The 17817-nt window shown below is 39.7% G+C and overlaps 2 protein-coding genes across 2 annotated transcripts; both read right to left on the reverse strand.

Annotated features, from left to right (window-relative positions):
* Nucleotides 1-2372: 2372 nt before the first annotated feature.
* Nucleotides 2373-3846, reverse strand: LOC137258469 (uncharacterized). Its single transcript, XM_067796155.1, has one exon. It carries the CDS (start codon nucleotides 3844-3846, stop codon nucleotides 2539-2541), a length of 1308 nt encoding a protein of 435 aa, XP_067652256.1. The 3' UTR covers nucleotides 2373-2538.
* Nucleotides 2373-7170, reverse strand: LOC137258470 (E3 ubiquitin-protein ligase Midline-1-like). The gene is made up of 2 exons (XM_067796156.1): nucleotides 6831-7170; nucleotides 2373-4169 (listed from the first exon to the last, which is right to left on the reverse strand). Exons 1-2 carry the CDS (start codon nucleotides 7120-7122, stop codon nucleotides 3889-3891), a joined length of 573 nt encoding a protein of 190 aa, XP_067652257.1. The 5' UTR covers nucleotides 7123-7170; the 3' UTR covers nucleotides 2373-3888.
* Between the last annotated feature and the right edge of the window lie 10647 nt (nucleotides 7171-17817).

Raw genomic sequence — 17817 nt, forward strand, 5'->3', positions numbered from 1 at the left:
AAATTTATGTATCGACTAAATGGGTCAAATACTTTCAGGTTGGAGAGGAAAAATATATGATTTGTTAAGAAATCTTGAACTTTGTACATCAGAGTAACACATTTAGCGGAAAATATCTCTGACACGTGTTAAAATAGATGTAAAAACAGTGATGCACTTGGAACAGCTTTAATAATCCAATCACATAAGGAAAAAAAGCAATGGTATATTCTCAATTCAGAATCCACTTACCTCTGTCAAAATGCAACTTATACCTTATATGCTATCGGTAGGGGATATCAAACATAATTTATTCTGTACATTTTGATCCTTTATTGCAACTCACGTACGTGAGGTGACACCATGTGACCCACTTCACCTCCCCAAAATGCCTTGTTTGAAGTAGATTTACCAACTTTTGTATAGCTTTAAGGACGCGTGAAATGATTTTAGTAAAACGACAATATTTGGTTCCCAAATTCTCAGCATCATATAAAAGGACTTGAGCAATGTAACAATCAAGATCGGTACAGCTTTTCCAATTTTCATGTTGTGATATAATACGTGCGGTGCCAAAAAACCAATAGCGCTACTTATATCCATTGTTACCTTAAAGCCCCAAGAATATTCACATGTATCTTAATATTGCTCTAAGGTAAACACTGACAAAAAAGTAAAAGCAAAAGAGCACCATTTTACCTTTTTACAAGAAAAATAAGAAACAAACACGTTACGACTTCAGTATATCAATCATAGGTTCACTGGTGAATCATGAAAAGTATGGGCTTAACATACATATTTTTGGGGTTAAACTCTAAATCATTGGATGTTCTGGTATTAAAATCATCACATACCATGACTGAACACATCTCACCATAGCAACATGCCGTTTGCCAAAGATTACGTTATAACTGCCCAAACCTACTATTTTTTAGTCCTCATAATCGTGCGATCTCCCTGGGTGTATGCAATAAATTTAAAACAAGGAAGGGATTTATTTTCGTAAATACCTTTTTTCCTTTATGCGAAAACTAAATATATCACAAGATCTACTTTATGCATACAGCAATACCATGCGGTCATGGGTATTTCATGGGTATAATACGGGTTTCAGTTCACCTATCTAGCTTTCATATATAATAAAGATTCTTTGCACTGCATCTAAAACAACACACAAAACACGGGCTTTGTCAAGGAGACCATGGTCATATTCCTAAAGACTTCTGTTGGTGATGTCTGTCGAAGAAGATGTAGGTTCACCAGTCGATAAAGCAACTGCTGACATTCTGTTCCTTACTGTTGTCCAGTTCCATTGCTGTGCACTTTCAGCAAAATCACAATCAACTGGAACAGCTTTTACACTTGGTTCCCATCACTCTCCTCCTTCATCCAGAATTCCATGCAAAATAAACTAATTCCGATCTCCCAATATTTAAATCAACTTACCATCAAGTACCCATGTGAACAGATAAACATTGTCATCAAAGGGGATAATCTGAAACAATTACCTGCAGGTCAGCTAGTGTCCGTCTCAGGTGTGGTCACTCTACCAGCAGTACTTTCCGCTGTAAAATCTAGTTTGACGGCCTTCGCCAGAAGATGAATGTTCCCCTGTTCAAAGTTGATGTCTCGAGATGAGGTATCAGCTCGAACAATGTCAATCTGACCCTACCAGTACTGACTGGGTAAAGAACATGGCGACACATTCCACCCGAACGAAACTTACCTATTCTGAGACACTCGTGACACAAAAAGTGTAATAATCTGCTTTTGTTTCCAAACGCTGTGCGCTAGATGTGAATAAAACGTATGCTTGTGCGCGTGTGGTATGGTGTGGTGTGGTGTGGTGTGGTGTGGTGTGTGGTGTGGTGTGGTGTGGTGTGGTGTGGTGTGGTGTGGTGTGGTGTGGTGTGCGAAAAAATTAAAGTCAAGCTCATATTTGTAATTTCTCAATGGAGATAAAATAAGTTGCCAAAACATTAAATGGAGTGCAGTAAAATCGTGAAGATCTTGGAAGGTAGCGTGCAGTTTGTTGAAAGACACTCTTAGTCAATTTTATTCGCATATTCCACATCTGTCTACTCAGTGAGAGATACGTTATTACTAACATTGTTACCACTGTTTCCAAATCCATTTGCCAGTCATTATCAAATTGTCATACTCCCATTTGTCAATTTGTCACTGCTTAAACAGCAAAGGGAAACAAAACAGCCTTGGTAATATAACCAGAGTTTGACTTATGACACCCTTGTGACAAATGATGGATTTCCCGAACCGCAAACCCAACCAAAACTTACGATAGCGACATAGTTAAAGCTTCTAAAATATTAAACGCTAACAATCACATTCCAAAACACACCCCTCCAGAAGCAAACAACAAAGACCTATTGCTCTTATAACAAAATATTATATCTCGTTATAAATATCGGTTTAGTTCAATACAAAACAGCAATAATGGATAATTCGCTAGAAGGAAGCTCTTTCAGCTCAGTACAAAACAGTAATGGTGGGTGGTTCGTTACAAGGAAGGTGGTTCAGCTGGTTCAGTCCACTTTCCACTCATTGCAGTGAGAACACCTTAACCAGATTTCTCGTGCACACGTGCATGTTGCCACACCTGTCTAGACACAAACCTATAAGATCCACAATATCATCCCGGGATGTCAGAATATTTCTCACAAACTTCCCTGACTCAGTAAGATGGATGACCCTGATTGGATAGTTGTCAACAACCAGGATGTCACCTGTGCTGGTAGTTGTGATACCAAATGGACACTCCAGTGCTGTGTGTCCTGTAGGGCTGTAGGTGAACTCCACATCTCCACCAGGGGTCAAACAAACAACACACTTGGACTTGCAGTCAGACACAAGGATGTTTCCTTTAATCGTTGTACAAAGGAATGCTGGAGCTTTCAATATACTGTTTCCATTGCAGAGCGGCTTAATAGTCCTCATCACGTGTCCCGATGTATCCAGGATATCGACAGACGGAGGGGAAATGGATCCCGCTGCTAGTGTTGATGGTGTCAGAGACGTTATACCATAGTACTCTTTGCTGGTTGTGATAGTTGATAGTCGCACAAGGTCGGGGATAACTTTAACTGTTACAATCTGACGCCTATGACACACGGTGACAGCCACCTGGTTGTGTTTCAGCCTTGTTATACCCCACGGTGAGTCACCGAGAAAGAGCTTACTGAGGCATATTCTGTCATTACTTTTGTAGATGGATTTCACACTTCTGTTTTCAAAGTCTGTGACAACGACTGTTTTTTCGCCATTCACAGAAACCACAGTGATGTCACAAATAACTTCGTCTGAAGTATCCCCGATTGTGGCGCTAATGACGCCATGTAAAACAGGAGTCGCCTTCATGTCCAGAACAGTCTCATACTGGACATCAATTTCGCCCAGAGCTCCTCTCAGCTGCTCCGTGTCCTGACTGAAAACGATCCTGCTTATTCTCCTCCTATTCTTCACGTCTGCGTCTGTAACAGCGTCCACAACACCGGCGTCATATCCCTGATACATCTCATAGACATCAAGGTCACACTCCGATTGTAGAGCTTGATCTATCAACTCGGCCCGTTGTTGGTAGATATGTACTGACATCTCTCCCGACTTTATATCTGCTTTCAACTGACCCATGTGTTTGTCGGACATCGCCTTTAGCTTATTGAGGAGCTTCTTTTCCTTCTCTTTCAGCATATCAATCGCTTTGTTTGTGGCAGACGTAATGTCGGACTCCATTTGTAAATAATGATTTGATTCCTCTTTGGATGTTGTTTTCTGTTTGTCGATGAGAGCTGTTATCTCTGAGCACCTCTTCAACAAATTATTTTTATTCTTCTCCAGCTCTGATTTCATTGCAGGTATTTCTGACTCAATTTCGACAACACTTTTACAATTTCAGTGATAAATAATACAACAGGTTTGACAAACTGCTTTCTTACAGTCTTTGCACAAAAACTTTATAACCTCATCTGTGTGATCTTTACACATAACTCCTTGCCTTCTTCTGCTGATCTTGACCTCTGGAGACATGGCAACTACGTCATGGTGACGGGAGGATGGATGGCGATTGTGCATCCGTAGACATCGTTCACAGAGGGCGTCGTCACAAACAGAGCACCAAGAGGTAGCAAGGGTTGTCTCCCCTTCCTCTTTGCAATAACGGCAGTTAGTTGTATCTGATAAGAGATGAACAATCCGTTTTGACTACGCTTAAAGATGAAATAATGAATCCAGATAGCATTCTGACGTTATGCTAACGTCATCACTTACGTTGGCCCAATCATGGATGGCAACGTCGGAATACTGGCTGGGAAATATTTTTAAGGAACATACGTAACGACGGTATGCTACAGTAACAATGATGCAATAGAACTGTCGGAAATAGAAACCCCTTTTCACGTTTATCTCTACAATTTAGGTAGTTGATATGTGAACGTGTGAATATCTGTTCGTCCTAACTACAGTTAGTGGTAGGGAGATAGAAAATGTGAAAAAGGACTTTACCGAGGAAGAATTAGTGCAGAAATGAGCAATCCGGATTTTTTAGTGCACAGCTACGTATTTAGAACAGACCATAGCTTTATCCAAATTAGTATGCGATATTGTATAATTTCTATTCACGTAGATGTACCTCGACCCCTTTCGCCATCCCTACCCCCTGTTGTACTTCACGCCCCCAACCCCTCCCGTCCGCCGACCATCTCACCTGCCTCTGTACCCAGGGGAGCTTCATCATAGAAATTCTTGAAATTGATACATGTGATGAGGAGGTTTTGTGTGGTGATACACAGAGTGGTATGTCTCCCAAGTATCGCAACATGGAGACAGGTGCGCGGGGACTATCTTAAGGTCACACGTCTTCATCTACACAATTACTAGCACGTGTAGCAAAAGCTGTCCATGGTGCTTCCGCTGACATATCAAAGATGCTGTAGCAGAACTATTTTATATAAACATGATAGATATTGATGCATTGCAGATGCGGTATCATCATCCTCAGCCCACATCTCGAATATATTGTTTCCATCAATTGTAGTCGTGTAATATTTTCTTACACGCTGTTATTTAGAGTAAGACTGAGAGAGTTTTGTGCTCTTTTAGCAACATCCATTTACAACCTGCAAAACATGGAAACAGATGTATTTTGAGTAGAAGTAAATATTCTCACCTATGGGCCTAATGTTTTTCGCCCATGGGCGGGATATTTTTAAAATCGCTCTAAATTAGCAGAATTAAGTCAAAATAAGCTGGATTTCGTGTCACGACACTAATAAATATACTTTCATTTATTTAAAAAATGTAAAACATGAGAAAACATGTATTTTCAGTGAAAGTAAATATTCTCGTCCATGGACCAGTATGTTTTTCACCCATGGGCGAGATTTATTAAAATCGGTGTCAGTTAGCGGAATCAAGTCACAACGAGCTGAAATTTTTGTTGATACTTATTAACATTTTTCATTTATTTACAACCTCCAAAACATTTATTCTGGACGAAATGAAACATTCGTGTCCATGGGCCTGCCCATGGGCCATTTATTGCGAGTTTACATTTTGAGTTTTCGAAAAACAAATTTTTCCCTTTTTTCATACTTAGCACATATGCATAACAGCTGTTTATTTTGGTCAAATCCCTTGTGAAGGAATGGCCACATTGTGGAGAGTTTCTGGACTTTTGTGAGTCCAGATTTACAGTGTGACCTTTTATTACAAAGGGTACTATTTAAATGCCCAATCTGAAATTAGACGTAGCTTCACTACAAACGATAACTGACGTAAAAAATAATAACTTTCACCTCTGAAACTATCAGTCTTGCTATCACTAGAACAAGAAACAGGTTGGTGGGGAGGACGGGTGTAGCATACGACGGATGGGGTCGGAGATATCAGCTAAACTATGATAATCCAACAGAATTAAATTTAGAAAGTACACGTCATGTCCTAACATAAATAACAATATCCAGTTGATGATCGGGTGGAAATGCCACCGATATTTACGGAGACAGTTGATATTATGCTTTTTACTATGGGTATCAGGTATCATACTCTTTTACATATCTCAACATAAACTTCATGAAAGGTCATATTCAGCACACATCAAGAAACACAAAATTTCTTTGAGAATGACTCCTTATACCAGTAAGTAACGCATGCATTTCATACCAGATGAGTCGACGATCCGTCGTCATACCTGGCTGAGCGACCAAATTGTCATCTATGATCTGACTTGTTCTTTTCAGCTGCTATTCATGTTTTTATTCAGTTTTGCCCAATTTCATAAGTAGACATGCTTTTCTGGATATCATCTTACGCATCCCCGTGTATGTCCCATTTAGGCCGAAGAGAGTTATTTCGGCAAATCCTATTTGCAATTGTGTAAATATGAGGAATGCAGCGTAGCAGCCATAAAACTTTTCCTATTTGCGACAGTACTTTAGGGATACAATTTTGCTGTGACAGAAACTGACAACATCGAGTACGGATTATGATGCTCTCAGATCACAGACTTCAGTCAGAAGTAGCCAAAGGGGGCATTCGAAAAGCATCACCACAAGCATTGACGGGTTACAATCCACAAAGCCACCGTAAAATTACGACCTCTGATTACTGTATCATTCAATGTTAGTATATTGATATTATAGTACGGCCACCTCTCTGTGGACCAAAGAAGCCAAATGAATACAGTTGTCTACTGGGAATTTAGCTCACAGAACATATGTTTAATTTATTCAGTGTAGATGCATTAAACATGTTGTGGGTTTTTCAGACTGATCTGACTTCTTGACATCCTGGAAGCTTTACATATTTGCACATATGACCTCAACATTAACGTTTACCTTTAGATCCAAGGCCGAATGAGTCCAACAGTCCCTGGATAACAAAGATGGGCTTCACATCATCCGCCCATTCCTCCACTGGTCTGTCAGGATCAGACACTTTCGTCGTCTTGCTGCAGAATGGACACAGAACAGACCTGGCACTGATGGCTTCCGGATTCGTTTTGGTATAGCTGATGACACATTTCCGACAAAAGGTGTGATTACACACTAGCGTGCATGGGTTGTCAAACACCTCTGTACATACTGTACATGTCAGAAAGTATTCTGCTAACTTCTGAGAGGTCGCCATCCCAACTACAAAAGTACAACAGAATTCTATAGTTTATGAACAAATAAGATATATCTCGAAAAGACATCGTCTACAGATATGCAGATCTACACACCCTTAATGCATCAGAAAAGAAATTTCCCACCTCGCACAATATAAGCATCATAACGAAGTAATGTTATATCTGCCTTTGTGTTTTCAAAGATACAAATTTACAATATCTGTTAATTGCAGTTCTTTCACGACTGATCCATATGACTAAGAGATGAAATACGTGTAAGCATAAAGCATTCATAATATATGGTTATCCGCAATTCCAAGCACCAATACGTAAGAAGTGTATTTCTTATTTTAAATAATGTTTTAATATAACAACGCAACAATTAGCATTTCATAGGTTCATAGGTTCATTGCTGGGACAATGTGACGTTGTATTAGTATTAGCCCTTAACGGCTGCTCACCGAGCCCGCTGCACTGTGGTACACCCTATCCCTCAGTCACAGTCGACAGTCGACAGTTCTTCACTGTTCCTGACACTGAAAACAAGAACGAACCATATATCGTATTTGAGTCTAAAATTTGGTATTTCGTTGACTCAAACTTTTGAAGATAGGTGATGCATTATCGATACAGGGCAAAGAGTATGACGATGCTCCAGTGTAATGGTTTAAGCGTTCTCTCGTTGTGATCTGGGTTCGATTCCCGCGTGGGTGCAATGCGCAGACCTCATTTCTTGAAAGATTCTGCAGCAGACATTTAAACATCACTGAAGGAGCAAAAGCGGTCCTCGTAACTGCTGAAGGTCGATAGTCTGCTGACACTCGACAGCCTTTTAGTGTCTATTCCTATGGCCACAATCCCATGGGCACTAGCGCTGGTTTGTCGTGTTAGTGACTACTTTGGCAAAGACGTCATGGTTTGTATATGTTTGGGGTTACATCTTTTGGGATTTGGATGACACTAGCTTTTGCGGACCGTTTTCATCCACTGAGAATACCAACGCTGACAGAGAATTTGAAAAGGTGATTGGAAAGAAAGTAAGAACCTATCAACAGGCATATACACTTCTTCATTCACTTAATCTTCCTAATTATAATGCTTCTCAATGTTTTATGTGAACCGAAAGTTATTTGCTTAATGTCATGAAACAAGGAGGATTGTATGCTTTTAACTTTAATGTGCCTGTTATTAATGCCTAGTTGCTTTATATAAAAATTTCAAACCGATCGAAAATAAATGTAGAATGTTTTACAATGTGTTTATGTTCTGAAGGGGGCATCATTAAATATCAGTTCTCATTTTTAGAGTTTGTAACATTCAGCTTGAACTTGCGCAAATTCACATTTTGACAATACCGATTATAACGTCCATTTTCACTGTCATTTTGGAAATATAGATCTCCATTTTGTGTAATGGTTTTGGAGGCTAGTGTTATTATTTGCAATGAACTATTCCTCGTTGAAACGTTTTCTCAAAACAAACATGAACTTCAGAAGTTTTGGAGTGTGTTGGTTAATCCCACATAAATGGATATATTTTGGGGCAGTTAAGATAATATGTTTTTTTAACCTGTCTGTGTAGAATGTTTTAAACCAAGTGAGTAAGTGAGGTAATATTTAACGTCACATCGTCATATCGAGAAGAAAACGATTCATATGACAAAAATGGAAAAGTATTGACGAAAAAAACCTGTCGATGATGGACAGTAAAACTAGCACAAAGTTCCTCATCATACAGGCCATTCTCTCCACGTTTTCGCTTTTTCTTTGTGAGGTCAGGCATTCTCTCCTCTTCCAACAAATCTACAGCGATGTTAGCTGCCATGACAAATTGCACTTCAGTTTCATTGTCACATAGACTCGGATCTGGGAGGCCGGGTGTCTTTGCTTCGTAATCCACTTTTGTAATGCCATCCTGACAGAATTCGGAGCTTCATACCCGTCATTGAACAAACAACTTCTCAACGTAGCGGAAGGCCCATGTTTCCCCAACTAATTAGGCAGGTGACAGGACGACAGCCAGGGTAAGTGTTTTCTTTACAGTTTACAGTTTCCTGCGTTGTTATACTCTCGTGATTTCTGTACTTTGAAGATGCGTGAAAATTAAACCGCGCGAATTAGTCAATTTTTCTGTTTCCGCGAAAATTAAGCGCGCGAAAATAAATTATTTTACTGCACGGTGTAGGTTCTAACACCGTTATCAAGCAAGTCACAACACCGACGCTCTCACAGCAATAAAGAAGTTGCGCATCCATATATTGTCATCCTTCCTATGATGGAAGATTCCACACAGTCAAGCAGCATATTATTGACAGTGACTCTCTCCTTACAAGGGATACAAAATGTAGGATCCTCACCTTTTAACAGGTATGCATGAGTATATCTTGTATGGCCAATACGACATCGCCGCATGATGGCCTCTTCAAATCTGGACTGACAACCCAAGTAAGTATAACCAATGTAAGGTTTTATTGCATGTAATTTATTTATACCTACTTGGGTGTCTCACTTCTTATACATCAGATCACGGAACGAAAGATCTAATTGTAATAATATTCTGAGTATGAAATAAGGAGTGGTGTCACAGATTTATTGAGTGTTTTCTTAGCAGCAAAATCGGCCATTGTCTTACCAGAAATGTCAGCGTGGCTGGGTAACCAACAAAAGACGATGTCGAATTGGCTAGTAGTAAGATCCAATGGCAGTAGCTCAAGCTACTGTGCCACCGTCCTTGGACCCATATGTAACTAAGGGAGGATTAAGGACACAGATAAATTTTGTAATTATTATATTTTAAAGATACGGCGTTGGTTGGGATACGCATCATCAGCTTCGACGTAAGACTGTCAACAGAAGTTGTAAAAAGACCCAAGACAAAGTCACAGGCCTTGGTGGTGGAACCATAATCAAGTTTAGATCGCACAAGTGATCTATATGAGTGAAGTAGGGTAGCTTGATCCTCTCTCCACTTTGAATACAAATCCAGTGCCTTCACGTATTTTGCTTGAAGGGATTTAATATGTGGCAAAAAGGTCAAATGTGAATCGAGTACCAAACCAGAGCATCCATGATAAGTTTGATGGGGGTTCCATTTAGAAATAGTTCTGGGTCTTTATGCTGTTTCTATTCAGGGTAGAAATGTATGCAATTAGTTTTGGATTTAGAAAATTTAAATCCATTTTCAAGACACCATTTATTTATTTTGTTTAAACACAACGGCAGTTGCCGTTCAATAGTATGCATATTCTTACAACGACAAGAATATTGGAATCATCCACAAAAAATGATCCAACGATTGAATCATTTAAAACCTTGGATAAACTGTTGATTTTGGTGCTAAACAATGTATCAGACAAAATACTGCCTGTAATGATAGGATTGAACCACTTGGACTTGAAAATATCTTTAAAAATAGTCTGATATATAAAGATGCAAACGGCCTCTTAAACCAAAATCATTTAAATCCATCAAAATACCATGCATCCAGGTCGTATCATACGCTTTCTCGATATCAAGGAAAATTGAAACAGCATGTTGTTTATTTATTACAGCATTTTCCACAAAGGATTGTAAACGGACCAAATGATCAGTGGCACTACGGTTTTTCCTTAAACTACATTGAATATTTGTTATAAGGTTATTGGTTTCCAGATACCGTGTTAACCTGTTAAACACACCTCGTTAAGGAGACTGCTTTATATTTAGACGGATCGGTATGATCCCGACTAGGTTTTGGAATGGGGACTTTAGTGGCATTTCGCCAAGGAGTTGGAAAATTCCCTGAAGCCCATATTGTATCAAACATATTTAGCAACGTTTCCATACATGATTCGGACAAATGCTTCAGGAGCTGATTGTGGATATAATCAGCTCCTCTTGCTGTATTATGAGCTTGCTCAAGGGTGGTTTATTGGCAATGATTTATTAGTGAATGAATTGTTTGGAGAGACTAGCGTCCACTCATGAAGGCAGAGTCATCGTCATCATGATGTAACAACGGATAGTTCGGTAGGACTATCCTGGTGGTAAAAGCGTTTGGGTATGATATTGTTAAAAGGACCGTAATACATAATTCACTCTCGAGTACACCACCTTAATACAACGGAGTCCAAAGAGTGTACTTTGCACCTTGGATGCTTTCAAACATCACGGAATTAATTCATTGAGCAAGCACCTCCACATGCAATATATTAAATGTACAGAAAGGTTTTTTGAAGGTAGCACGATTGGGTTTTTTCCTAAGAGATTGCACGCTATCTGCTTGTGTTCACTTCGTCCGTATACTATGAACTTTAGTGAGGTGAGATTACAAAAGTGTCTCTGCACGACCCTGTCATATGACCAGCTAGTTATATGATAACAAGATTCGTGTTACTGATTATTAAGCGTTGTCCATTAAAAACAACACATGAATGTTATTTGGTGCTGTTGAGCAGTTCTTTTAGTATACACCAAGGTAATTACAGCTGACGTTAGCCGACTTTCAAGTGGGTATCATACAGTCAGATATTTCGTTTTTTACAGTTTCCACATTTGATAATATAAATATCTACTTCAACACACTAAAAGTACCTTTTGTAACATGGTGATATACTTCACATTTGCCTGATGCATTCATTATCAACATGTGACGAGAGAGACATATCAACGGCTGTTCGTCGATATCTTTAATCAGGAAGTTTGTCCGCTCCTATCGACAAGGTGACATACTGACGTCATATCACTTCACACCGAAGCAGACCTTGTCAAAGTCAACATAATTATTTAATATAACAGAGCGTTAAGTACATTTATCTTCCACTCTATGTTTACAGAATACATACGTTTGTATGATTTTGCACCTCGATTTTACAAATGATCTGCTGACAGACATAGCTGTGTAGACATTGCTATACCATTACGGAAGCAGAACCTATCTCTACATACACCTAGCACCATATTGTATGATTGGTGCATTTGAATATGACGCTGTCACTGAAAATGAAATGTGTGCTAGGAGAACATAGTATAAAGAACTGCGCTTCCTCATTAGCCGTGCACATGCATAAGGCAATACATACAAACAAACAGAAATTTGTATAGTGATAACGAAACTAGCTCGGAGAGGTCTACCATATTTACATGTATTGGACTACTGAAGCGTGATTGGTAATGAGACCTGACTTTCAGCGTGTTTACCTGTACATGAACATTTCTGAAGTCACCATCTCACATTAGAACAGGATTGAACAGCGTAATACCGACCGACGACAGCCTTGCTACAGACAACACCCACCTACTCACCTGAGGGAGCCAGCTTTGAAATAACAACCGGTGTAGACGGAACATCTGCACCAGGTTGAACATACCCAACATAGTCGTGCTCTTGATGTTCACTCCAGATACAATTTATCTTCTAACGTTTTTCAAGCTAGGATACATTCGAACTCATGCATTATTTTATTCAACACCGACTGTGAAATCCGAGCAGTCTTGTGACATGCTCTTTTATGTTGGTTATTTTTCATGTAGTTTAGTGCGTGTAAGTGTTATCCATAAAGGCAAAACACATCGCCCCAACACTGCTTCTCATTCATGTGAACAGCATCTATTTTGGCTTTCTAAATCTGCTGTATAAGGTCTTGTCAAAGTGATTAGAACACAAATAATCTTCATACTGTGATGGGAGACGCACTAAGAGAAGACCTTTTGCGGTATAAGTTCCTACTTTAAACAACATTGAATATGTAGAATTAATTGATTTGTGCTGAAGTTTAAATCCGATTTGTCTTACTAGAGGGATTGTTCCTTTAGGAAACTGAGTCAATCACTTCATTACTTTTCGTATTATGTCAGCTGGGGTGGCACTGAGGATAGGGGTTTGGGTGGAGATTTACTTGTGTTTGTCCACCCGTTCCTCAGCATGTCTTGTACGACGACAGGAATATTTACAAAAGGAACTTTATACATTATTGTGGCGAGCGTTTCAACCTTGGTCTGTTTACTATACGGAAGAACATTCAGTGAAACAATTCTCTGCTCAGGACCTCTGACTGTTTTGTTGTATTTGCAGCGTAAAACTAAACACACTCACTGCCTTTTGAAATTCAGCTCTAAGGTATTTTATTTGTGGCATAGATGTAAGATGTATCTTACATGTGATATCCATTTCCATTCCTTTACTACTTTAATGGGAGTGCCTTTAAATGGTTTATAGTTTGATAATGGACTTACTGGGCAGTGATTAAGGTCTTTGCAGTGGACAGCCCATGGGGAGTATATTCTGACACTTCCACATCACCAAGACCCCAGGATCTGAATGAAGATTTGGAAGCAATTCATCGATACTTATCTGGACTGGACATGGTTGTTAGCTGTCCATTTGAATAGCCTTAGCATTGCATTGACTCTGTTCCTCGGGATTGTCAAGAGTATTTTGTCCGGGCGACTTATGTCTACGCAATTCGAGGTCTATGTTTTGCTAGTAAGGAGAACCCTGACAAAAGATACAAGATTTACTCTACAATCATGTGAACAGTTATATATACTGTAATACAGATAGTTTCAGTCAATGCCTCAGTCTTCATTACTTACAGTTGTATGACTCGAAATCATTAAATATATCGTATCTGATCATAATGGATGCCTAAACGAGCAATTGTGTTGAACGCTTTTTACGCACAGACCAATTTGACGTCATGTGTATGCTTTTGATGTGAAAAATATATCTTCAAAATTTAATTTCACAACATCATTGGAAATGAATAAAACATATTAATCCCACCTCAAAGAAAGTTTAAAAACTAGATCTACAGAGGGTAAATATTAAAAGCAGCATCAGCATCACTTCAGCCAATTAGCGATGAGACCTCATGAACACATATGCACGAATAACAAAAACAATCTCGAAAACAACGTGTTAACATTACAATCTTAGTTACATTTGAAAACATGGGGAAAAAATAGTGTTTTCAGTTTGTTCCGTGGACCAAAATCCCAATTTCTTAAAGCGAGCAATCAAATTGAATCAAACAAATAATGAGTTATGCAAGTGCCTATTTACAGTTTCGATGCAGAGCAGTCGTTTTCAAGTAATTTATTATCATACTGGTAAGCTCCACATAGTCAATCAAGCATTTTGTGCGTCGTGTGGGCATTTCACCACACTGAAGAGCGCCGTGCTCGTCTATTTTAGCAGTAAGTCATGAGATTCTCATGGCCATATTTTGCTTAGCTTGAGTTACAGAGTAACCAGAGTGTTACACCGTGTACGTACGTCATATATGTCAACCTTGTCACGCTGTAACAAAGCAAATTGTGAGCGAGTGAATTTAGCTTTACGCCGCACTCAGCAATATTCCAGCTATATGGCAGAGGTCTGTAAATAATCGAGTCTGGACCAGACAATCCAGTGATCAACAGCATGAGCATCGATCTGCGCAATGGGGAACCGATGACAGGAGTCAACCAAGTCATTGAGCCTGACCACCCAATCCCGTTAGTCGCCTCTTACGACATGCATAGTGGCCTTTAATGGCAAGCATGGGTTGCTGAAGGCCTCTTCTACCCCGGATCTTCACGGCGCTATGCAAATTATGACCAGGACAATCGCGGATTCAGATCTGCTTTAAAAACAGGAAAGATAAGATGATCTGCATTAAAATGTCAGGATGGTCAAAGCAAGATGAAGCCGCCACATAGTGGCAAGACCGACAGAAGGCAAGCCAAGGACTAGGAGAGACGAACGCTGACCAGCCATTCCAGCCCATCTCCTGTCCAAGTGTCAGCCTAACTTCGCCGCCTTTCCGTGGTAGTCTCTATCGGACTCTGAGTAAAATCACATACTTGTACGACACATAGAAACACCAATTCTTTGTACTCAAGCACAAATCGTGCTTTTTAAAATAGTGCAAGTGATGCTATACTAACGTCAATACCTCATGGACCTCATCATATCTTGACTAACAACCCAAGTAGGCATGACTGAGTGTTGGCTAAAGTTCATTTATTCCCATCTAGGTGTGCCATCATTTTTGCAGAGGATCCCGAGTGCTTATGATAGTTGGTTTAATGTATCCAATAAACACTTTCCTTCAATATTTTGTATTGTCGGATATGCATACATGGAGGCCAGAAAAAGACCACGTCATTTTGGCCAGCAGAAGGAGCTTTGTGAGGTTACCGAACATACTAGGGTGACCAGAGGAAACTCTTTTAAGATACTGTGTACCGTGACTACATAAACTGCAGGGCAATAGAGACTGTACACACTTTTGATGCTGGCAAGACAGGAAACACGCAAGAAAGGGTTGTCTGTGCGTTTCTTCCGACAGTACATCCATTTTTTGAGCTTATTAATGAAACAATGAACTATATGTTGACATCATAAATGATCATATCCTTCCCGAACAGTGTGTGAAGACAGTTGGATTTTCCATCATTACTACAGCCCAATACTACGAGCTGAACAAAACAGTGGTGGTCGGACGAAAATAGCCAAGATCTGAAGCGTAATGAGACCGTAGGGACTAGTGAGTGAGTGAGTTTAGTTTTATGCGGCACTCAGAAATTTTCCAGCCATGTGGCGGCGGTCTGTAAATAATCGAGTCTGCAACAGACAATCAAGTGATCAAAAAGATGAGCATCGATCTGCGCAATTGGGAACCGAAAACCTGTCAAACAAGTCACTGAGCCTGACCACCCGATCCGGTTAGTCGCCTGTTACGACAAGGATAGTCGCCTTTAATGGCAAGCATGGGTTGCTGAAGGCCTATTCTACCCCGGGACCTTCACGGGTCCCGTGGGGACTAATACAGGAGAGAATAAACCATGAAAAACTAAAAATTATTGAGGCTATGGAGAATGAAGTGGTTGAATATTGGGATACACTATTATACAATTTCGTAAAAAACCTTTGATTGGTAGTGTGCCTAATGTACAGTCATGTATAACAAAACAAGGACTTCTCACAAAGCACCGAAAAAACACTTAGACTGTAAGAGAATCACATCTCAACGTATTCATTCAAGTGAAACTTATATGGTTTATGTGCAACAACTTTCTCAAAATCTTCTGCGACTACTATGATATTACTAGGAATGTATTTCCAACTTTCAAAAGTGTAGTAAAATTTATTTACAAACATCTGAGAGTAATTACGTTAGAATAAGTTACTAAAATAATTTCGACATAATTCTTTTTGCCCTCTCCCTTATTGTCCTTTCTGCCATTTTCACTATGTCATAGAGTTTAAACTCCATGTCGAAGAAAGCAATTATACAGTGTTGCTGCTACCGGTTGAATAGGACAAACTGATCATTTTATATTGACCATCTGTATTCACCCACTCACAAATGAGATGCGGTGACACGCAATTTCACTGCTGGTGTGGTGAATCCTGACACAGGAAATGAAAGTTAGTCTGTCGGCCCATGGCAGGTAAGTTTTGTCATGCGTCTGTGCATGTTTCCTTCAACTCTTCAGACAATTTACAGACTTTATGTGTCTGCATCGTTTTTGAAAGGATGACTTTCTGTTTAGATGGAAATTGTACACCAGGTTAAATGTGCCCAGCATGCTCCTGAAGTATGCTGTTGTGATTTAGTTATCATCATACGTTTTTTGAAGCTAGGGTACATTCAAATGGATGTATTATTACCTTCATTTGATGGACATTCATTTGAATGACAGACAGTGAACTGGAAGTTTAATCAGGGTAACACCCACTCTCCTACCTAGAGTTCCATGCGTCCTCCCAACATGGCACAGATCACAGGCCAGAAAGATGTGACGATTTGGAATTTTCTCATAGTCTCCCTGAAGTAAGCACAACTAGTCAAGGGAGGCAACTCTAGAGCACTTCCTAAAGCCTGCTGCCAAAGTATTAAAAGCACTGAACATTTATGATACGAAATGTAACCCATAAAAACAATCACTAAAAACTCTAAACGTTGTGACCCAATACTAATTATAACTTAATCAATAATGCAATTTACAGAAAACACCTATTTAGAAAACACCTACGTGCATAAAGGAACCGTCAACAGTCAAGATAGTATGGTGGGTCTGAAACAGTTTGTTTGTCTGAGAGGTTTGATTGCTTGCGTGTCAGTCATGTGTAACACCTCTGGCGCTGATACAACAACACGCGTAGTTATGGAGTTTCAAGGGTTGCGTTTGTTTCCTTCTCAGCACAAGTGTAGGAGATATGAGAACACCTTACACACAGTCGAAGGCGGCGAGGTCAGGAGGGTTAGTGATATGTAGATTCGGTTTAGAACTGGTCTTCAGTACCACATGCTGGCCGTAAGCTGCAAGTGTAAGGAGCGTTTGATCAGGCTTTTTTACTTGGTTGTCACATGCCCTCGTATCCCATGTGCGTGGATCGATGCTCATGCTGTTGATCACTTCATTGTTTGGTACAGACTCATTCATTACAGACTGCCACCATAGAAACGGAATATGGCTAAGTGTGGCATTACACATCATACAAAACAGTAGTTATTGATCTGTTAAATCTGTATTGGCAAAAGAGGTCCTACTCTGCTGGTCACTTGTGCATTGTGGCTGTGTTATAGCGTGCTTATGATCGCAGTGTTGGATTCCAAGATTCTCTTTGAAAATATTTCGAGTTTTAACAGCGGGGATATTCTCTGTATCTGACGGTGGACGTGAAAACAATGAAGGGGTATTATGTGCTCGACCGCATGTGAAACACTTCCATCTATTAGACATACT

The sequence above is a fragment of the Haliotis asinina genome, chromosome 12 (genome assembly GCF_037392515.1).
Source record: "Haliotis asinina isolate JCU_RB_2024 chromosome 12, JCU_Hal_asi_v2, whole genome shotgun sequence".
Lineage (NCBI taxonomy): Eukaryota > Metazoa > Mollusca > Gastropoda > Lepetellida > Haliotidae > Haliotis > Haliotis asinina.